The 19,269-nt window shown below is 49.7% G+C and overlaps 1 protein-coding gene across 1 annotated transcript in view; it reads right to left on the reverse strand.

The window, feature by feature from the left end:
* Positions 1 to 7,600: 7,600 nt before the first annotated feature.
* Positions 7,601 to 19,269, reverse strand: part of hipk2 (homeodomain interacting protein kinase 2) — a 50,091-nt gene continuing 38,422 nt past the window's right edge. Inside the window, exons 6-15 of the mRNA XM_084672327.1 lie at positions 17,054 to 17,238; positions 16,518 to 16,680; positions 14,824 to 15,046; positions 14,187 to 14,308; positions 12,390 to 12,520; positions 10,936 to 11,121; positions 10,006 to 10,347; positions 9,609 to 9,862; positions 9,051 to 9,226; positions 7,601 to 8,791 (exon numbers count right to left, since the gene is read on the reverse strand). Of these exons, the coding sequence (XP_084528453.1) occupies positions 8,327 to 8,791; positions 9,051 to 9,226; positions 9,609 to 9,862; positions 10,006 to 10,347; positions 10,936 to 11,121; positions 12,390 to 12,520; positions 14,187 to 14,308; positions 14,824 to 15,046; positions 16,518 to 16,680; positions 17,054 to 17,238 (2,247 nt within the window). The 3' untranslated portion in view covers positions 7,601 to 8,326. The remainder of the gene's footprint in view (positions 8,792 to 9,050; positions 9,227 to 9,608; positions 9,863 to 10,005; positions 10,348 to 10,935; positions 11,122 to 12,389; positions 12,521 to 14,186; positions 14,309 to 14,823; positions 15,047 to 16,517; positions 16,681 to 17,053; positions 17,239 to 19,269) is intronic.

Raw genomic sequence — 19,269 nt, forward strand, 5'->3', positions numbered from 1 at the left:
GATGTGTGAGACATGGGGTACAGCTGCCTGATTGTGTACAATGATTTGAGGCTGATTGAAATGTATTCCTACTGTTTCCCAATGACATCATCCGTTATTACATGCTTTATGCATAACACATCATAACAATGATTTATGATGAGCAGTTAAAGGAGTTCAACACACAGAATGCAGAGACACTAAACCTAACCAGCTGTTCAACACATTCATCTCTACTTATGACAGGATGACCAGAAATCGAGCAAGCTGCTAGATGAAATATTTGTTGATACTGCCATCTAGTGCTATGGTGTTGACCCTTCAAACTAGGACCACAAGTCCTGTGCGTATTTTTTTTGGGAAGCATTGCACCTTTGTAAGTTGTTTCTTTAATAAATAACTTCATAATTTTTATTATTTGTCACTCCACTCAGAACTAGGAATGGACTGGCCCAGCAGACGTACAATTGTTTAGTTGCTTCCACAACAAACTATCACAGTCCCCTTCATGATCAGTCCTTCACTTTGTTGCGAGGACCAAAAAGGGTTTCATAGTTTACCATCCTTTTGGGGTTTTCCTGTCCCTAATGGTAGTAAAACAAGGCATTGTATACACACACACACACACACACACACACACACACACGGAAAGATGAGCAAATAACAGACAGAAGACTGGTGCCGTGACTTAACAGTTTAATGTCAAGACAAAGTGGGGTTACATTTCTACACATATACAATATGCATATGTGAGCATACAAATTCTCATTAATAACTCGATTCACCTCGGAGACCGAAAAAATGATCAAAAGTAACAGTGAATGTCAAGCTATAACATAGTTCACCACAACTCCAGCCCCTTCTCTCCCTACGGTTAGTCAAGAAGACGTCAAATAACTATATTCTTCTAAGACCAAGTTGTCAGCCAGTTAAAATCCTCCGTAAATGTACAATGCTATCATTAGTTTTTCGAAGCCTAATATAAATTCACTCCATTTTTCTACAACGAAAATGATTAAGAGAAGCACACAACATCTTAATGGTAACACAAGCGCTTAGCAAGTACTCAATTTGTTAGGAGTAATTAATCATTCTTCTTATCATTATTATATTTAGTTAAACATTCTATGAAGCCAGTAAAATATCCATTCTCATAACATACTAATAATATTAGTCTATGGAAGAGTATTACATAGAACGCTATACCAACTGATTGAAACAAAGAAACAACACAAATGTCCAATAAAACAAAAGGTAAATGAGAAGGAAAACGCAGGAAGAAGTAGACTAGGAAATACTGCAGCACAGAATAGCTTGAAGGACAACAGAACAAGATCTTTGAGAAACCTACAGCAATGAACACAAACATGGATTCATGGGGGTTGATACACTCTTAGGTCTTGAGACAATGTAGAAAAATAGTCTTTTTTTTCCACTTTCATCATTTGCGAATATTGTTATGCAAGTACAAAACATGTCTTAAGTAGATAACAACCACAGCAGTTCAGTGTTGGGGGTTCCAGCCGTATCTGACTGGTCCAAACAGACAGTTACTCCCATACATCCCTAAGTGTGTCAAGGGAAGGGCCTTTCACAATGGGAATCAATTAGGCCAAGAAACCTTCCAAATATAACAGAGCTTGTTTAGAATGTGAGCTGGTGCTATTCCAAACATACTACACTACAATGTGTCAAAAGAATGGTTACAGTTTGTACACGTCACTTAGAACATCGATAAGAATCATATGAAAATGAGATACCTCACACTTTGAGCAAACGGGAACAGAAGACACTCAGAGACATTTTGGTTCTGAAGTTCACGAGTGAGTAATTCTCAAATTGTAAGACTCAAGTGGAGGCCTCGCTCCCTTTCCCACCTCCACTCTGAACCCCTGAAGTAACTTAACAAGACAGAAGGTGACCTTCCAAGTAAAGATGCATAGACACATCTGAGAGGGCTGGTAGAATGCTTCTGCTACTGGTATATGAGTGTTTCTCAAAGAACACAAGACTTTTCCCTCTTTTTCCTGGCCCCGAGTTTGGCATTATAGTAAATACTCTGGATGGTGTGTGTGTGAGTGTGTGTGTGTGTGTGTGTGTGAGTGTGTGTGTGTGTGTGTGTGTGTGTGAGTGTGTGTGTGTGAGTGTGTGTGTGAGTGTGTGTGTGTGTGTGTGTGAGTGTGTGTGTGTGTGTGTGTGTGGGGGGGGGGGGGGATTCCATACTGTAGTTTCTTGTTAAGTTTCAAGTCACAGAAGAGTTTGGCCTAAGAAGGTTCCCTGGCATTGAGGGGCCAAACCTTCAGGAATGTTTATCTGCATTTCACACAATGAACCCCTGTATGACAGACTGCTTAGCGGGACAACGCAGATGTTTGACACTGTTCTCATGTACTGTGGCAGGAGCATTCAAACAACACGAAAGCTTGGGAAAATTCCAGGTGTCAGAGGGAGAGAGAGAGAGAGAGAGACAGAGACAGAGACAGAGTGAGAGGGAGAAGAGAGAGAGAGAGAGAGAGAGAGAGAGAGAGAGAGAGAGAGAGAGAGAGAGAGAGAGAGAGAGAGAGAGAGAGAGAGAGAGAGAGAGAGAGAGAGAGAGAGAGAGAGAGAGAGAGAGAGAGAGAGAGAGAGAGAGAGAGAGAGAGAGAGAGAGAGAGAGAGAGAGAGAGAGAGAGAGAGAGAGAGAGAGAGAGAGAGAGAGAGAGAGAGAGAGAGAGAGAGAGAGAGAGAGAGAGAGAGAGAGAGAGAGAGAGAGAGAGAGAGAGAGAGAGAGAGAGAGAGAGAGAGAGAGAGAGAGAGAGAGAGAGAGAGAGAGAGAGAGAGAGAGAGAGAGAGAGAGAGAGAGAGAGAGAGAGAGAGAGAGAGAGAGAGAGAGAGAGAGAGAGAGAGAGGGAGAGAATATTTTGGGGGGGCTCTCAAATTAAAACCACACCTTAAAGCTTTGTGGGTGTGGTGTGTTATTTGGAAGGCAATATTCTAACACTGAGCTGACTAGCAGGGGGAGACAATATTCTGAAGAACTTAAACACCAACACACCTCAACCTTCATTAAGCACGTTTTGGTAATCGTAAGGTCACTGCATCTACACTGATGCACATATATCTGATTCGTAAAGCACTAAACACAAGTTAAACACTGGGGTAAAAAAAGCTAACACATATATATATATATACACATTGAAACAAACTTCATAATTTCACGAAAAGGTGTTTCATAGTTTCCAAATCTGATTAAAGTGAACGAAACAATCAAATACAAGAGTCTATGCTGAGTGAAGTTGTTCAGGTGGGAAACACAGAATTATTGCATCTTGCATGGCAACAAATGATGTCATCAAACTGAATAATGCAAAGAAGAACAATCTAAAGCATGAATGATGCTGCAGGTCACATGTTACATTCATGTTGTGCTCGTGACCCTCACTTAAAGGTATAGTTGGTATTTTGATTAATTTCATGGCACACTATCTCATGACGGATTCTTGTACAACTTCATTTACTTACAACATTAATAAAGCTAAAACACAACATCAAACAACGTAATAGAAAGTACTGGATAAACTATTGAAGAGATTTTTGACTCTACTCGAGTGTTTTTTGGAGTGAAACAAACTCATGGATGTTCTGTACCAGGGCCATTTCTCTAAGTCATACTGTCGGTCTGTGGTCAGAGAGTTGACCCTCTTCACAATGACATGGCCTTGGACTGGCCTCAGCCTGTCTGGGTTGTTATATGTTTGGAAACTATACGAGGCAGCTCGGATCCAAGACGGATTCGAGAGACTGCAGATAGAGTGCGGCTAGTCTGGTTTGTTATATGTTTTAGATCTATTACTTTTATCACCTGTATTATTGTTTTTGTTGATTTTATGTAAAGCACCTTGAGCTGCAATTCCCGTATGAAATGTGCTATATAAATAAATTCTTACTTACTTACTCAGGTTAACCCTGATCAAATCAAACGAGTGAGCGTGAGTAATTTGTGGTCCTCGCAGTCTCCAAACAAACACACAAAGTCAGGTAGAGGATGAATCTACTGTTCTTCCCTCCTTAGAGAACTCCTGGGGTCTACTGTCTCAAACAGGACGCATGGTGTGCCCTTCAGCTTCACTTTCTTTGGTGGGAAGAGAGAGAAGTCCTGAATGATGGTGGTGCCGTTTCCATGGTGTCGTTTTCCATGGTGAGGGACGGTGGTAGAGGGCAGGAGAGGGGGCGTGGAGGATAGTGAGGGGGGCAACACAAATGCTTGGGTCTCTCCACAGTGGAATGTTTCAGTAGTCTTCCTAAGGAGGAGGGGGGGGAGGGGGAGGAGGGGCAGGAGGAGGAGAAGGGGGGGGGGGGGTGGAGGTGGTTGAGTCCAACATCAGCACAGAACAAAAGTGATCTGCAAGGTTGTGTCCTCAGCCCAGGGGCCTCACAGAAAGTGGACAAACACAAGCAAAAAAAACACTAAAACACACAAGAAAAAAACGACAAATAAAACATTAAAAAAACAACATGTAACCACCAACAATATACTCTGCATCATCACATCTTTGACTGCCAGGACCCCGAGGTTTGCTGGAGACGTGGGGGCAGGAGGTGTGGAGTAGTATTGGACACAAGTACCAGGAGAATTGACTGACCAATCACAAGTGGTCTTTGAACCATGAAGAACCAATCAGGGCTTGTCTTTGTGGCAGTTGGCGGGTTGAGAGGTTCAAGCCTGGGTCTGGCACACTTAAGCCTATGTTACCTCACAATATCAGGATCCTGAAGAATGATCAACACCTTCACCAAAGGAGTCAGAATACTGCCAACACACACAACCCTTCCAAAGAATATTCCACATGACTGAACACCAACCCCAGGTTACACATCACATAATTATAATTATAATTATAAAACTCTCACACAGATAAAACATCCACAATAATTATTGCAACAATCTCTAAAAAAAAAAAAAAAAAACACTAAAAAAACACACACAATATACCCACAGCCATGTAAAATGTTCATTAACGTCAAACCAAAATCACCTTAAAATGCTAAATGACTATGGCAGGACACAGGGTCTGTCTCTAGACCACAATGAGCAGAAGCAAAACGGCTGGCTGCCAGACAAGGACGTACACAGGTTCAACTAAGCAGCCAACCCAAAGCCGGCATGGCCTCAGCACAAAGCCGGCATGGCCTCAACACAAAGCCTGCATGGCCTCAGCACAAAGCCGGTATGGCCTCAGCACAAAGCTGGCATGGCCTCAACACAAAGCTGGTATGGCCTCAACACAAAGCCGGCATGGCCTCAGCACAAAGCCGGCATGGCCTCAGCACAAAGCCGGCATGGCCTCAGCCCAAAGCCGGTATGGCCTCAGCACAAAGCCGGCATGGCCTCAGCACAAAGCCGGCATGGCCTCAACACAAAGCCGGCATGGCCTCAGCCCAAAGCCGGCATGGCCTCAGCACAAAGCCGGTATGGCCTCAGCACAAAGCCGGCATGGCCTCTACGTGTCTCACGTCCCTTCTGTCTGATGGAGCGTGGGCTGTGGAGCACATGGTTTAGAAGACAAATGGACAGTCAGCGGTGACCCGTCAAACTCTGAGGAGCTCTTCCAGGTGTATGCGGTAGCACCCCTCTACTCAGGTCTCTCTCTGTAGCAACTCTCTACTCAGGTCTCTCTCTGTAGCAACTCTCTACTCAGTTCTCTCTCTTTAGCAACTCTCTACTCAAGTTCCTCTGTGTAGCAACTCTCTGCTCAGGTCCCTCTCTTTAGCAACTCTGATCTCTCTCTCTCTCTCTCTTCTCACTTCTCTGCTCAGGTCTCTCTCTCTGCTGGGCGACCACACTCTGCCACCCTCCCAGCACTAAACACTGATAACTTCCATGAATCTTGCGACCACAATAACAACCACCAATCAACTGGTACGATCAGAGTTTGTGTGGATCTGTCTAGTACCCCTGCGACCCAGCTCTACGTATTCATCAACATGCTCATCTCACTCTTAACAGGCTCCGAAACTCTGCTTCTCCCACTGCAACCACACCAAGCCCCCACCCCTAGCTACTAAATATGAAGCATAGGTGGATCTTAGTGGTATTGCATTTCCGTTGGCTTCCGGTGATTTCACTTTATTGACTCCAGTCAAAATATCCCAAAATATTTCCCCCAATATTGTTTTCTGTTCTCAAACCTGGCTCCAATTTTTTTTTTTTTCTTCAACATGGCACTGACCACAACTCAGTCTTGCAATCTCCAATGTGCCACTGAGCAGTTGCCGTAGAAACGGGATGCTATCATTAATAAGGAACCAGGCTCTCATCAGCCTCCGGCTGGGAGCCATCCTATCCCACAAGCCCATCCTTGCCCATCCTTGCTTAGGTCCTTCCGGGTGTGCCTCTGAACTGTTTCACGTCCTAAACAGGTGGCATCATTCCTTTTGACAGTCACTTTCTGTTTTTCCGACCTTTTCAGTTACTCTGATTTCTCTGGTGCTAATACTTCTGTTCCCGTTCAAAAACTCGGTATGACAACCACACTCCAGCTAAAGCCTAGCTATGTGTACCACTTTGATCAAAACTAATAAGTATAACGTACACACACACTCATATATATATATATATTTACAGTTATATTCAGCACAAACAAGTATTAAGCTAATGACTTTGGTTCAGTACCCCAGGCAAGCTACCTCATGCACACATTAACAGGCCGGCTGAGCCTGAACTCTGACAAGACTGTCCTAGAGAGAGGAGATAGAGGCTGACAAGCTGGGCTTACACCTGGAAGAGGGCTAAGAGCACTAGGCCCCTACTAGGCCAAACCAACCGTGAAACCTTGTTGTCGTAGCTAGTCTGTGGGTTGTGGAGGGTCCAGGCCCAGTAAACTGTGGTTATATGTAAGGCACTACGGGGACGACGCTCAAACCTAATGCTGTGTTCACACTGAACGCCAAGCAAAGCGACGATATTACATGTAAAGTCTATGCAAACACTCGCGTCTATAGCTTGGCGTTGAAGATGTTCAACCCGAGCAAAAGTTTATCAATGTTGAGATGTCTCTTGGAAGTCGCTTTGGATAAAAGCGTCTGCTAAAAAATTGACATTTTAGAAGTAATGGAGGGCAAGAGTATTGTAGCTGTCTCTGGGCATCCTCTGCCATACGACACTACTTCGTATTTGTTTATAGCAGTCATTTCGGACATGGTCGACGACTATAAAATTCGTTTAATTCCCGCGAATAATTAGCTTTTGGTGTGAACACAACATTGGACTGCACAGGGCTTGGGGGAGATGGACTACACACGAAATCTGGCCGACAGTAGCACGCGCACACACAGACAATCACGTTGTACATGCCTATGTTATTATACCCACTTTGTGCAATCACATTGAAACAAGAAGAAGCGAATGGGTTCTATTGGTATCAGAAAACAAGTTGTTCAATAAAATAAAGGGGTGCAGACTGCTACATTGTAAAGACGGGTCCCTGCTAAGACACCTTCCTACCTAGTTGAACTGAAGGGCTCTTAAGGTGAAAACAAAGAGGTAAAATACCTATAAATACACAAGAAAGTTAAGTCTTTTCATCGCTTATATTTCCAGAAACTTCCTCCAGCTGTCTGCTAAAGAGGGAAGGGTGGGAGGGGCTGGGGTTCCTCGCCCCGCCCCCACATACACCAGCAAATTATTTGGAAATGTATAAGACAGTTCAAGGCCATCAACATTTTTTTTTCTTTAAAGAGCAGCAGGTTTCCGTATTTCACCTTCTTCCAAGTGTCTTGGGGCTCCTCCAGGAAGGGACCCCTGGCGGACTGTCAGTTCCCAGCTCCAGAGGGGAAAACAAAATGAAACGAAATGATCAGAAAACCGCCATCTCTCCGTCTCTTTCGAAAGGTCCGTTTAGGAGACCTTGCTGTAGAACAAAAAACGTGACTTTCATTTTGAATTCCTTTCGTTTTGAGAAATGTAAATGGTAGAGAAGAAGAACGCAAAACTGGCCCTTTCAAGGTGAAAAAGATGGATTGAAAGAAAGAAAAATGACTGAACTGTCCTCTTAAAAATCCCCCTCCTCCTTGTCCTTAGAGAGGCTGAACCTTTCCTCTTCCTCTCTATTCCTCTTTGTCGTTCATCTTCAAGTGAAACGAGAGAGTTTGATTAGGACTGCAGGTGTTTATCTGGCAGGGTGGTGGGAGGGAGGGAGGGAGGGAGAGTAGAGGTGGCTGGGCGGGGGTGAGGGGTGCTGGGTGCTGGGTGGTGGGTGAGGGGTGCTAGGTGGTGGGTGAGGGGTGCTAGGTGGTGGGTGAGGGGTGCTAGGTGGTGGGTGAGGGGGTTAAGCAGCAGTGCTGGGTCCCGGGCTCCAGTGTGAGGGCTTTAGAGGTAAGGGTACTGGTTGACCTTGGTAGGGCTCAGGGGGTATCCAGTGTAGACTGTGGAGGCAGGGGAGGCGCTGATGTATGTCTGGTGGCCAAACTGGGCCTGGTACTGGCTGTGGTGGAGGGTGGGCGAGGGCAGCACGCCGTGGCCCATGCTGACAGGCACCTGGTGGACGATGCCCCCTGGGTAGCTGCTGTGCTGGACGGCGTGCCGGGCGGAGCCCTGGGACGCCACCAGGTGAGCCACGGTTCCGGTTGAGCCCAAGGCCGCTGGCGTGGTGTAGGTGTAGAGGTGGGTCTGGCCGGGCAGGTGGGTGGCGGTCAGGTGGGGGTGCACGTTGGCGGTGTGGGAGGGGCTGTTGTGGTGGAAGGTGTAAGGGGCCTGGGCGGTGATGGTGGGGGTGATGTAGGCTTGCTGGCGCCGATGGCCTCCGTTACGCTCCGCTACCATGTGCTGCTGGGCCTGGGCAGTCCACACACACAGGAAGGACACAGACGAGAGTCTCACTCACATGAAGCTAATGTAAGGTACATGTTTCACTAGCAGTGTTCATTTAGTCATTCACTGTTTATATAGGTTCACTTGTCATCATCATCACCACCCTCCTGGTGTTAGATTAACTTGCTACAGGTGTGTGTGTGTAGTGTAAAAGTGTGATTGTAAACAGGTAATACAGGTGTGTGTGTGTGTGTAGTGTAACGGTGTACGTAGGGGCTCTTACATGCTCTCTCCATACCTGGCTCAGATTGAGAGGCTGCTGCTGAAAGGGGTGTGGCCCGGTGCGCTGCTGGCGGTAGGCCCCGCCCCCAGACACCCCCCCAGACAGGTGGTTGTTAGCAGCCACCATGCCATTGGAGGACTTAAACTTGTAGGCGGAGTTCTGATGGTTCATTGCATCTGAACATTAAAAATAAAAACCAGGGCAGCAAAACGTAAGTCAAGCCATCGAGTGTTCCAAACTATATTCTTACATAATGTACTACGTTATATTAATTTAGCAAACACCTTTATACAAAGCAGTATACAGAGGAGGGATTTGAACTGGCAACCTCTTGAGCTGCAATCCAACGCTCTACCGCCCAGCCAGACCCATCCTCGAGTGCTATACCCAAGGGTGGGAATCTTTTGGTTCCTCACAATTCCATTCAAATCAATTCTTGGGGATCACGAATCGATTCAAAAAATGTATTCGAATTGCTAAGAAGACTGAATCGCGATTCAAATGTGAATCGTTTTTTTCCTGGACCCATGGAGGACATGACGTCTCCAGACCCCTCACCTGGCATCAGCCGCTCGCATGCGCTAAGCAGCTCTCCGGACTGGCTCTTCAGAGGGGGGATAATGATGGAGCGGGGGTTTCCGTTGCTGCTGCAGTTGTCCAGCAGGGGCGCCTTGGACTCGTAGCTGTTGTTGTTGTTGTTGCCGGGGCGCGTTTCCACGGCATACGGGCTGTTGTTGCAGGAGGAGTCCGAGTCCGGGGAGTCCCGCACAGTCACACAGCTGATGACGTTCTTCCTGTGCTTGGAGGAAGAGCTGCAAGAACCAGGAAGTAAACAAGGGTTAGGGTAACACTTCCTGTTGCAGGAGTCGACAATTTTATCCAGTTTTTCTGTATGACGTTTCAGCTTGCGTGTTGGTGTATTTCCACTGAGCGTTTCGCCGGTCCAGTGTCTGACCTGTGATTGGTCTGTTTGTGGTCGTCGTCGTCGTCTGTGTCGCTGCTGATGGTGATGATGCTGACGGCGGGGCTGGGCGTGTCGGGGATGACGATGGTCTGCCTGGGGCCGTGGTGATGGTGGTGGTGGTGTTGGCTCTGGTGAGGGGGGTCTCTCGTGGTGCTGGAGGCCTGCTCCGCTTCCCCCCCTCCTCCTCCCCCTCCTCCGCCCCAGCCCCCTCCCCCGCAGCCGGAGCCGTTCTGCAGCACGGCGCAGCGAGGGGGCGTGTTCTCCTTCACCCGCTTGGAGCGCTGGGGAGAGAGCACCGCCTGGGAGGACGACACCTCGTAGGCCGACATGTTTCTGGGGGGAGAGAGGGGGGGGGGAGACCGCAGATAAGAGGGGGGGAGACCGCAGATAAGAGGGGGGGAGACCGCAGATAAGAGGGGGGGAGACGGCAGATAAGAGGGGGGGGGGGAACGCAGGTGAGAGATTGTCCAGCATGACAGAGAGACATTTACACGGTGTACACATTCATAGGCAACACTTTACATTAACTGCCATGTAAATACATAGAAATACCTAAAGCATCAACACTGTAAGTACATAGGAACTGCTATGCAGCATAATGGTTTAGCAGCACATGCGGAACTTGGTATGGGGGAGGTTGGGTTTTCCACGGGTAAGTGGAAGTTCACACTGATCTTGTTTTGGCAACACAACCTTCAACTTCCCCACTTAACTCTTAACAGTCCTCAACTGCACTGTGCCTTATTACACGTCGTGCTAACACTTGATGCTGAACAGTTTTCTGAAAATAAAACTCCTATAATAGCTCCTTTGAATCTAGATACCTTAGGTATTGCTATGTATTCTCATGGTAGTTCTAAGTAACCTTAATGTAAAGTGATAGTGTTTGTGAGGTCTGTCAGACTGGGCCTGCTGGTTTACCTGGCAGACACCTGATGCTGCTTCTTGTTCTTTGAGGAAGAGTGGTTGTTATTGGTTGATGGTTGCCTCATCACATGGGCCACGCCCACATTCAGAGGCTGGTTGGAAGGGAGGGTCACATGACCAGCCAGCAAGGCTGGCTGTTGCATTATGGGATTGTAATGGCTGCCATGAGGATGTGAGTTCCTGAAAGGCAAGAGGGTAACAGGTTAGCATGACAGTGTTTCTTAATGAAAATGTCTGAATTTTCCTGAAAAATTGTAATAAATCTTGCAGATGAAACAGATGCTTCTACAGAAAGTGAAGGCGACTGTGTACTTCTCATACTGTCCTGCAGGTGGCAACTAGTCACCACACTAGAAAAGGAGGCCGGGGACAGAGAAAGTGCTGAAGGGACTGAGGGAAACGGAGAGAAACAAAGAAAGACTAGAGGAGGAGAGCTGGGGGAGAGGGCTGTGGAGAGAGTGGTGATGAAGAGAGAGAGCGAGTGAGGAAACCGATTGAGTGTGTGAAGAGAGATCAGTAGGGAGCAGGAGAAAGAGAGAAGGAGGGAGAGAAGGAGAGAGCAGGCCAGAGAGGGGGGAGAGAAGGAGAGAGCAGGTCAGAGAGGGGGGGAGAGAAGGAGAGAGCAGGTCAGAGAGGGGGGGAGAGAAGGAGAGAGCAGGTCAGAGAGGGGGGAGAGAAGGAGAGAGCAGGTCAGAGAGGGGGGGAGAGAAGGAGAGAGCAGGTCAGAGAGGGGGGGAGAGAAGGAGAGAGCAGGCCAGAGAGGGGGGGAGAGAAGGAGAGAGCAGGTCAGAGAGGGGGAGAGAAGGAGAGAGCAGGCCAGAGAGGGGGGGAGAGAAGGAGAGAGCAGGTCAGAGAGGGGGGAGAGAAGGAGAGAGCAGGTCAGAGAGGGGGGAGAGAAGGAGAGAGCAGGTCAGAGAGGGGGGAGAGAAGGAGAGAGCAGGTCAGAGAGGGGGGGAGAGAAGGAGAGAGCAGGTCAGAGAGGGGGGGAGAGAAGGAGAGAGCAGGTCAGAGAGGGGGGGAGAGAAGGAGAGAGCAGGTCAGAGAGGGGGGAGAGAAGGAGAGAGCAGGTCAGAGAGGGGGGAGAGAAGGAGAGAGCAGGTCAGAGAGGGGGGAGAGAAGGAGAGAGCAGGCCAGAGAGGGGGGAGAGAAGGAGAGAGCAGGTCAGAGAGGGGGGAGGACAGGAAGACCTGACACAGGCAGCTCTGCAGAGGAAGTGCCCCACTCGTCTCTCTGAGGACACTAACTGACACACAGAGAGAGAGGGAGCTTTGAACTGCTAACATCCCCTGCCAAATGAACCTGAACAGACACACACACGCACGCTACACACACACACGCATACACACTTACCCACAAACACACACACACGCACACAAACACATCGTCTACAAACATATAAGTGATCGACTGCCTTGAAGGCAACCCCAGCAGAGCGTGCTGTTCCTGACCTCCAGTTGGCGAGGGGCTGCGTGGTTGTCATGGAGTCGGGGAGGACGGTGGCGTGCTGGACCGAGGTGTGCGTGACCTGCTGCCAGGCGGGGGGGAGGAGGATCTGCTGGGGGGCGCTGGGCCAGGCCTGCTGGGGGGGGAGGGAGAGAGGGGGGGCAGCTGTCATCATCTCATCACATACCAACCTAGCCAGCTGTTTCTGTGAAAACTGGACCACTTCCGGAACATTCTTTTATTAGGTCTACACACCGACAGCATGGGTGACGTTAGATAAACACACAGTGATGATAGTAGGAACGTCGAAGCAAACACGTCTGTGAAAACGTGCACAACTTTACCGACACGCGGGCACAAGCACAGAACAGAAGACAAGACCGAGCTTTAATAAAGACCATCTGCATCTTCCTGTCTGTGTGTGGACGTGTGTGTGTGGACGTGTGTGTGTGTGTGTGTGTGTCTGTGTGTGTGTGTGTATACGTGCTGATGTTTTCAGCATTAGCTAAAGCAGCTCAGGTTTTAATTAAATTCACAGCCCCATTCAGGCTGCTGTGAAAGGAGTCGCTCATGACTGTGACGCACAGCGCCAGAAGAGGCATCTAGAACATGCCAGGAGATATTCCTGTGTGTGTCTGGAACACTGATGGCTTCCCGACCTTCTACTGATTAGCACCTTTTGTGAAAACAAATAAGTTGTTTCTTTAATACCATTTGCACCATATATTAACAATTAAAGCAGTCCAGTATTTGTTGCAGCCAAACTCTTACAACATCACCTTCCTCTTACTCTCTCTCTATCCTCTAACTCTCTCCTCTAACTCTCTCTCTCCTCTAACTCTCTCCTCTAACTCTCTCTCTCTTATAACTCTCTCTCTATCCTCTAACTCTCTCTCTTATAACTCTCTCTCTCTCTTATAACTCTCTCTCTCTCCTCTAACTCTCTCTCTCTCTCTTATAACTCTCTATCCTCTAACTCTCTATCCTCTAACTCTCTCTCTATCCTCTAACTCTCTCTCTCTCCTCTAACTCTCTCTCTCTCTCCTCTAACTCTCTCTCCTCTAACTGTCTGTCTCCTCCAACTCTCTCTCTCTCCTCGCCTATCTACATTCCTCCCTCCCTGGGTGCTTGTGTTGTGTAACAGGCCAGTCAGCCACAAGCTGGTAACCCAGTTAGAAGGCCTTTTCTTCCCAGGGCCCTTGCCACCACAGCCCCCCCTCCGCCCCACGATGCCTCTCCTCGCCTCCCTCTCTCCCTGGGTGAAAAACCCATTGTCATTTTGGGGTTTTTGAAAGCCCAGGCTCTCCCTCTCCAATTGTTTCCACATTTTCTGCATTCCTGCTCTAGATAAAGGTCCTGGCTGCCCGTCAGCATGCCTGCCTGCCTGCTTGCATGGCTGGCTGGCTGTGGCCACCCCCCAGACACCCTCCCCGTCCTTCACAAACACCCAGAGGGAGAAGAGCCCCAAGCCTGGGCTGAGACGGCCTGGGTGGGCTGGAGGTGAGGCCTGAGCTGGGCCGGGGCCAGGGGCTGCAGGAGACACTGCAGGAGCCCTCACAAGGCTGTTGGGGGGGGGGGGACCTTGCTGACCTTCCTGCATTCAGATCCACTTTGTCTGTCTGGCCTTAACATGCAGACTGAGGACAGCTATTTATAGAGAAACCACTCAAATAAATAGATGCATGGAAAGAGAGAGAGAGAGAGAGAAAGTTGTAAGGCGAGAGAGATGTAAAGAGAAAGAGAGAGGGCGAGACAGAGAGAGGGCGAGATAGATGATGTGAGGAGAGAGAGAGTAAGCCTACCTGTGTGAGTAGTCCAGACTGGATCTGTAATGGCTGGGCCCCTGGGGCCTGTGTCACTATGGGAACCGCGTTCTCCATCCGCACAGAGTAGCCAGCGTGTTTGGATGGGGAGGCCTGCAACCCTGAAGACACACACACACACACTGTCAACACAACACCTCGACACAACACACAGAAAGGCTGCGTCCTATCCACCATCCCATCCACTTCAAATCCCCAAATGACACTGGATGTTTGGGATTCCTCCCATGCTGAAGAGTACAGACTGAAGCATCGCAGGGCAAGGCCTCTGTCTGCTGGAACTTCCTCATCTGAACCTTTTGCAGGCCTTTAAAGTTAAGAAAACACAAACATGCCAGCTCGGCAAAAAAAAAAAAAAAAAAAAAAAGCATCAGTCATAGATATTAACATTCCTTCCACATGACTAATTGCCTCTTCATCTTCTCAGGGCATCTCCCAGCCTCTCCTGTGACGAGGAGCACACACTGCTGCCCTGGTGTCGTCATCCCCCTGAGGACATATATTCTGGGCGAGCAGCAAACATACATCTATCATCCAGCATGCCCACACACCAGCAGCCTGGAGTCAGCACAAAGCCCCCCTGGGGCCCCCCTGGGCCCCCGTGTGGACTGCCTACCTTGGAAGCCGGGCGGGCAGACAATGAGGGCCTGCTGGAAGGGGTCCGGGCGGGCGGTGCAGAGCTGGGGAGCACCGGGCTGGATGGGCATGCTCCGCTGGGCCACGGCGGCTGCCATGGAAGAGGGCTGGTAGAGTGCAGATTGGTAGTTTAGTATGGAGACATCGGGGTTGGCAAGGGAGAGGGTGGCACTGCTGGAGGAGGTGGGAGCCAGGCTGGAGGCCTGTGGGGACGATGGGATCAAACACAACCATGAGGGAGGCAAGGGGGCTGGGGGAAGGGTCGGGGAGCGAGGGAGGGAGGGAGGGAGGCAGGGGGGGGGGCATAAGCACAGGAGTATAAACTATAACAACATTGAGTATATATAATTGATATTGCACATCCAGTCCATTATACTCTATATTCATCTCCAAATGGAGCATCTCTCTCTCTCCTCGACATCTTCCGTATCTCATCCTTGACATCATCCGTACATCCTGCCGGAGACGGCCCCCGCCGACATCATCCCACAGCAGCAGCGACGTGCAGGGAGAGCAGGGAGACGCATCAATAAGACGCGAGGAGGGAGAAGACAGCCCTGGCTGCAGACAAACCTCTCTCTCCCCCCCGAGTCACAGCACGCGCCTGAGTGCTGTCTGTACACCCATGTTCTCAGGGCTGCTAAAACACCAGGACTAATTACAGGCCTTTCATTACGGCCTGTGTGGAGGGGCTCCGACACGTACATTTTTCATTTTCATTCGGCGGCGTTCTGGATGAATAACGTGGGAGAGTGCTAATCGATACAGGGCTGTAGCATTTCATCACAGACAGAGCCGTGCTAACGTGTCGACTCATGTGAGCCCCGGAGACAGACCCAAGCTGATATGCTTTGTACCTAATTGATGCCATGGAGCCTGGGGAGGAGAGGCCTGGCTGGGCGGGGGGGCAGGGAGGGGGGGGGGGGGACATTGCCATGGGTCCCGGATCAGACGTTTTGTTGCGGGTTGAGTAGAGTGGGTTAGGTTTCATTGATGCGTTTGGCGATAAACAGGGTTGTTTGCAGAGTGAGAGAGAGAGAAGCTGGAAATGTAATTCAGCACAACGTCAAAAACCTCCTCCACCCACATGAGGAAGCTGAGAGTCAGCAGGTTAGATTCACAGTCCCTCAGAGGGAGGGAGGACAGGGACAGAGGAGGAGAGGAGAGAAGGAAGGGGAGGAGGAGAGGAGCGGAGCGGAGGAAGGGGAGGAGGAGAGGAGAGGAGGAAGGGGAGGAGGAGAGGAGAGGAGGAAAGGGAGGAGGAGAGGAGGAAGGGGAGGAGGACAGGAGAGAAGGAAGGGGAGGAGGACAGGAGAGAAGGAAGGGGAGGAGGAGAGGAGATAAGGAAGGGGAGGAGGAGAGGAGGAAGGGGAGGAGAGGGGATCTTGAGGCCTGAAAGCCCTAGAATGCAAGACAAGCAGGAACCAGGAAGTGTGTGTTTCTAATCAGCAGTTTTTAACAGGAGAACGGCAGTCCCATGTGACCTGCACTAAGGCTTCTACTTTTACTGTCTGTCTGTTGCCTGACTGGCTGCTACTGGCTTTCACTGTTGACTCCTTAACCTGCAGTTGCAGCCCACAACCTCTAGGAGCCCTGTCTGACTTGCTACCTCCAGCGAGCGCTAACAGGAGGATCAGAAGAAGCAGCCCAGCGGCAGCTTGTGCAGAGACCTACCTGAGTGTGCACAGTGTTGAGCTGGTTGTTGAAGGTCATGGTGAGGTTGGTGGACGTGCTGGGCGCCACGTGGGCCAGGAAGGGCGTCTTGCTCTGGTTGACCGTGTCATACATGTTCACACGGCGCTTACACACGTCCATGTTCTGGAAGCAGGACTTCACACTGGGCAGGGAGAAGAGAGAGAGAGAGAGAGAGAGAGAGAGAGAGAGAGAGAGAGAGAGTGAGAGTGAGAGTGAGAGAGAGAGAGAGAGAGAGAGAGAGAGAGACAGAGAGAGAGAGAGAGATAGAGAGGGAGGGAGGGAAAAGGAGAGATGGAGAGAGGGAGAGAGAGAGAGAGAGAGATAGAGAGAGACAGAAAGTGTTATGGGTATTGTCGAGATATATATAGAGTAAACAGGATATTACATTCTGCTCAACAGTATTATTAGGTTGTTATGACAATCCTATCTCTTCTGGACAGATGTGGCATCATGTGATGAAGGTGGGGGAGGGGGGAAGGGGGAGGAGCATGGGTGATAGGGGTCCCATGACATACTGTGTGCTGTGGGGAAAGTCCAGAAGGTGCGTCATGGTAACAAACGGATGGTTGAGCGTCTCGATGGGAGTGATCCTCTTGTCCGCGTCGATGGTCAACATCTTAGTCAACAGGTCGATGAACTCCCTTCTGTCAGCCTTCTCAGCCAGCATGTCGCTGCCCTCCAGGTCTGTAGTCATGTTCACCTGCAGGAACACACACACACACACATATTAGAATTCTTAAGTCCAGCGCCAGGCTTCCAGAGGTGTTAAAGAGTGTATTGAGTATTTGAGCTGTCTGATGTAGCTGTGGTCAGAACACAAACACAAGTGTTTATATGTCCACAGTTGCCTATTAATACACACAAGGCCCCATCAGTTAGGCTGTTCACATGTGTGTCACAGGACCCAGTGATTACCCTGTACCCTGCTGACACGATAAACATTTCCACTGGTACACGCAGCAGAGAGCCCAGCCACTCGGAGACACGGTCGGCGCCTTCACTCAGATTCTTATCTGGACACTGAAGTGAAAATAAACTGGAGATTGTTGTTGTAGCTTATTAAAACTCAGTCCAGGCAGAGGACAAGCTTGGTCTGAGAGGACTGTTGGAACAGACATGTCTTATTAAAAGGGCTCTGCAGTGGCTCACCGCCTCAGTGTGCACACCACGTAGGCCTGGGCCTTACTGCAGGGGCCCAGGGTCAAATCTAGCCTCGACCCATTTCCTGCATGTCCCCCTCCCCTCTCTCTCTCCCTTCCATTTCCCGTCACTCTTAACTGACTGTCACAATACAGCAGAAATGCCCAGAAAATATATTTAACGAAAACAAGCCTGGTCGCAGAGAGACAGACAGCCGCCATGTTTATTGGGGCCTGCCATGCAAAGATAGGAGCTGTTTTCTCATAAAGACACAGGGCTTATCTCCAGGACGCCACTAGTCTATGGGCTGGCCCTATCTGATCCTCTGCCACTCAGTCAGTGCCAAATATGATCACATCCTTTTCTCCACGCAAGCTGTCCTGCCTGCCTCCGCCCCCACCTCCGCCCCCTACATCCGCCCCCTGCCTCTCCCTCTGCCTCTCCCCTGCCTCTCCCCTGCCTCTCCCTCTCTCTGCACGATGGGGGGAGGGACAAGGTGGGAGAGAATCTCAGGGACACAGGTTGCTGAGCTGTTAGGGAATCGGGCTAGTAATCAGAAGGTTGCCCGTTCGATTCCACGCCGTGCCAAATGACGGGGGGAATGTCCCTGTGCTTACTGTAAGTCGCTCTGGATAAGAGCTTCTGCTAAATGACTAAATGTAAATGTACATCTCACTGTCCTCCATCAGAGATGATGGAAGGAAACAAGGCAGGGAGGCAGGAAAGGAGGCAGGATAGGAGGCAGGATAGGAGGCAGGATAGGAGGCAGGATGGGAGGCAGGAAGAGAGGATCAGATGATCCTTTCAGATGATCCTTTCTCTCCCTAGGAGCCTTCATCAATCATCCAATACCACGACTGAAGGCAGAGGTCCAGCCTGTTGTTTTATTTACGTGTTCCTCACTGTGACTCAGCCTTAATATTCTCTGTGTTTTATGACAGTAGTGCGCACACACACACACACAGTGGTCTAATGAAAGCTGCATTCCAATGTTGTGCGTGTGTTTATGTGTTTGTGTGCTGGGCAAAACCCAAGCCTTGGGCACCGTGGTCAACTCCCACGGCACAGATCTCCATCTGAGAAGTGAAGCCATGTGTCGGACCGGCAGCTGGACTGTGCAGGGCTGGGACGAGGCCGGCTCCAGTCACACACACACACACACACACACACACACACACACCCTTCCTCCCTCTGTGTCATCAACCAGCTGGAGTCTGTCTGAGGTGACCAGGATCCAGGAGGTGGCCATGAGGGATTCATCTAAACCCCTCCAGGGTGTGCCTCACCACGGCTGTGAACCATGCGGGAAGCTGGCCCGGACTGGAACTGCCATGAGCCACCGTGGATGAGGAGAGCTGAGGCTCCAGACGATATTTTGGCTAGCATCAGAGTCTCTCTCCACCAGGTCAGCCCCTGTTATGACTCACTGCGTCTACATAACCAGACGCAACGCTTGGTTGGAGGAGACGGCGGGATTCCAGAAACCGTCTCTCCTGCGCGTGACAGAGCCAGACAGAGGCCGCGTTCTGGAGTGCCAAGGTTGCGCACAGATGCGTCCGGTTAGACACAGTCACAACACGAAACCCACGCT

This window comes from Hypomesus nipponensis, chromosome 14 (genome assembly GCF_054491055.1).
Source record: "Hypomesus nipponensis isolate SF chromosome 14, ASM5449105v1, whole genome shotgun sequence".
NCBI lineage: Eukaryota > Metazoa > Chordata > Actinopteri > Osmeriformes > Osmeridae > Hypomesus > Hypomesus nipponensis.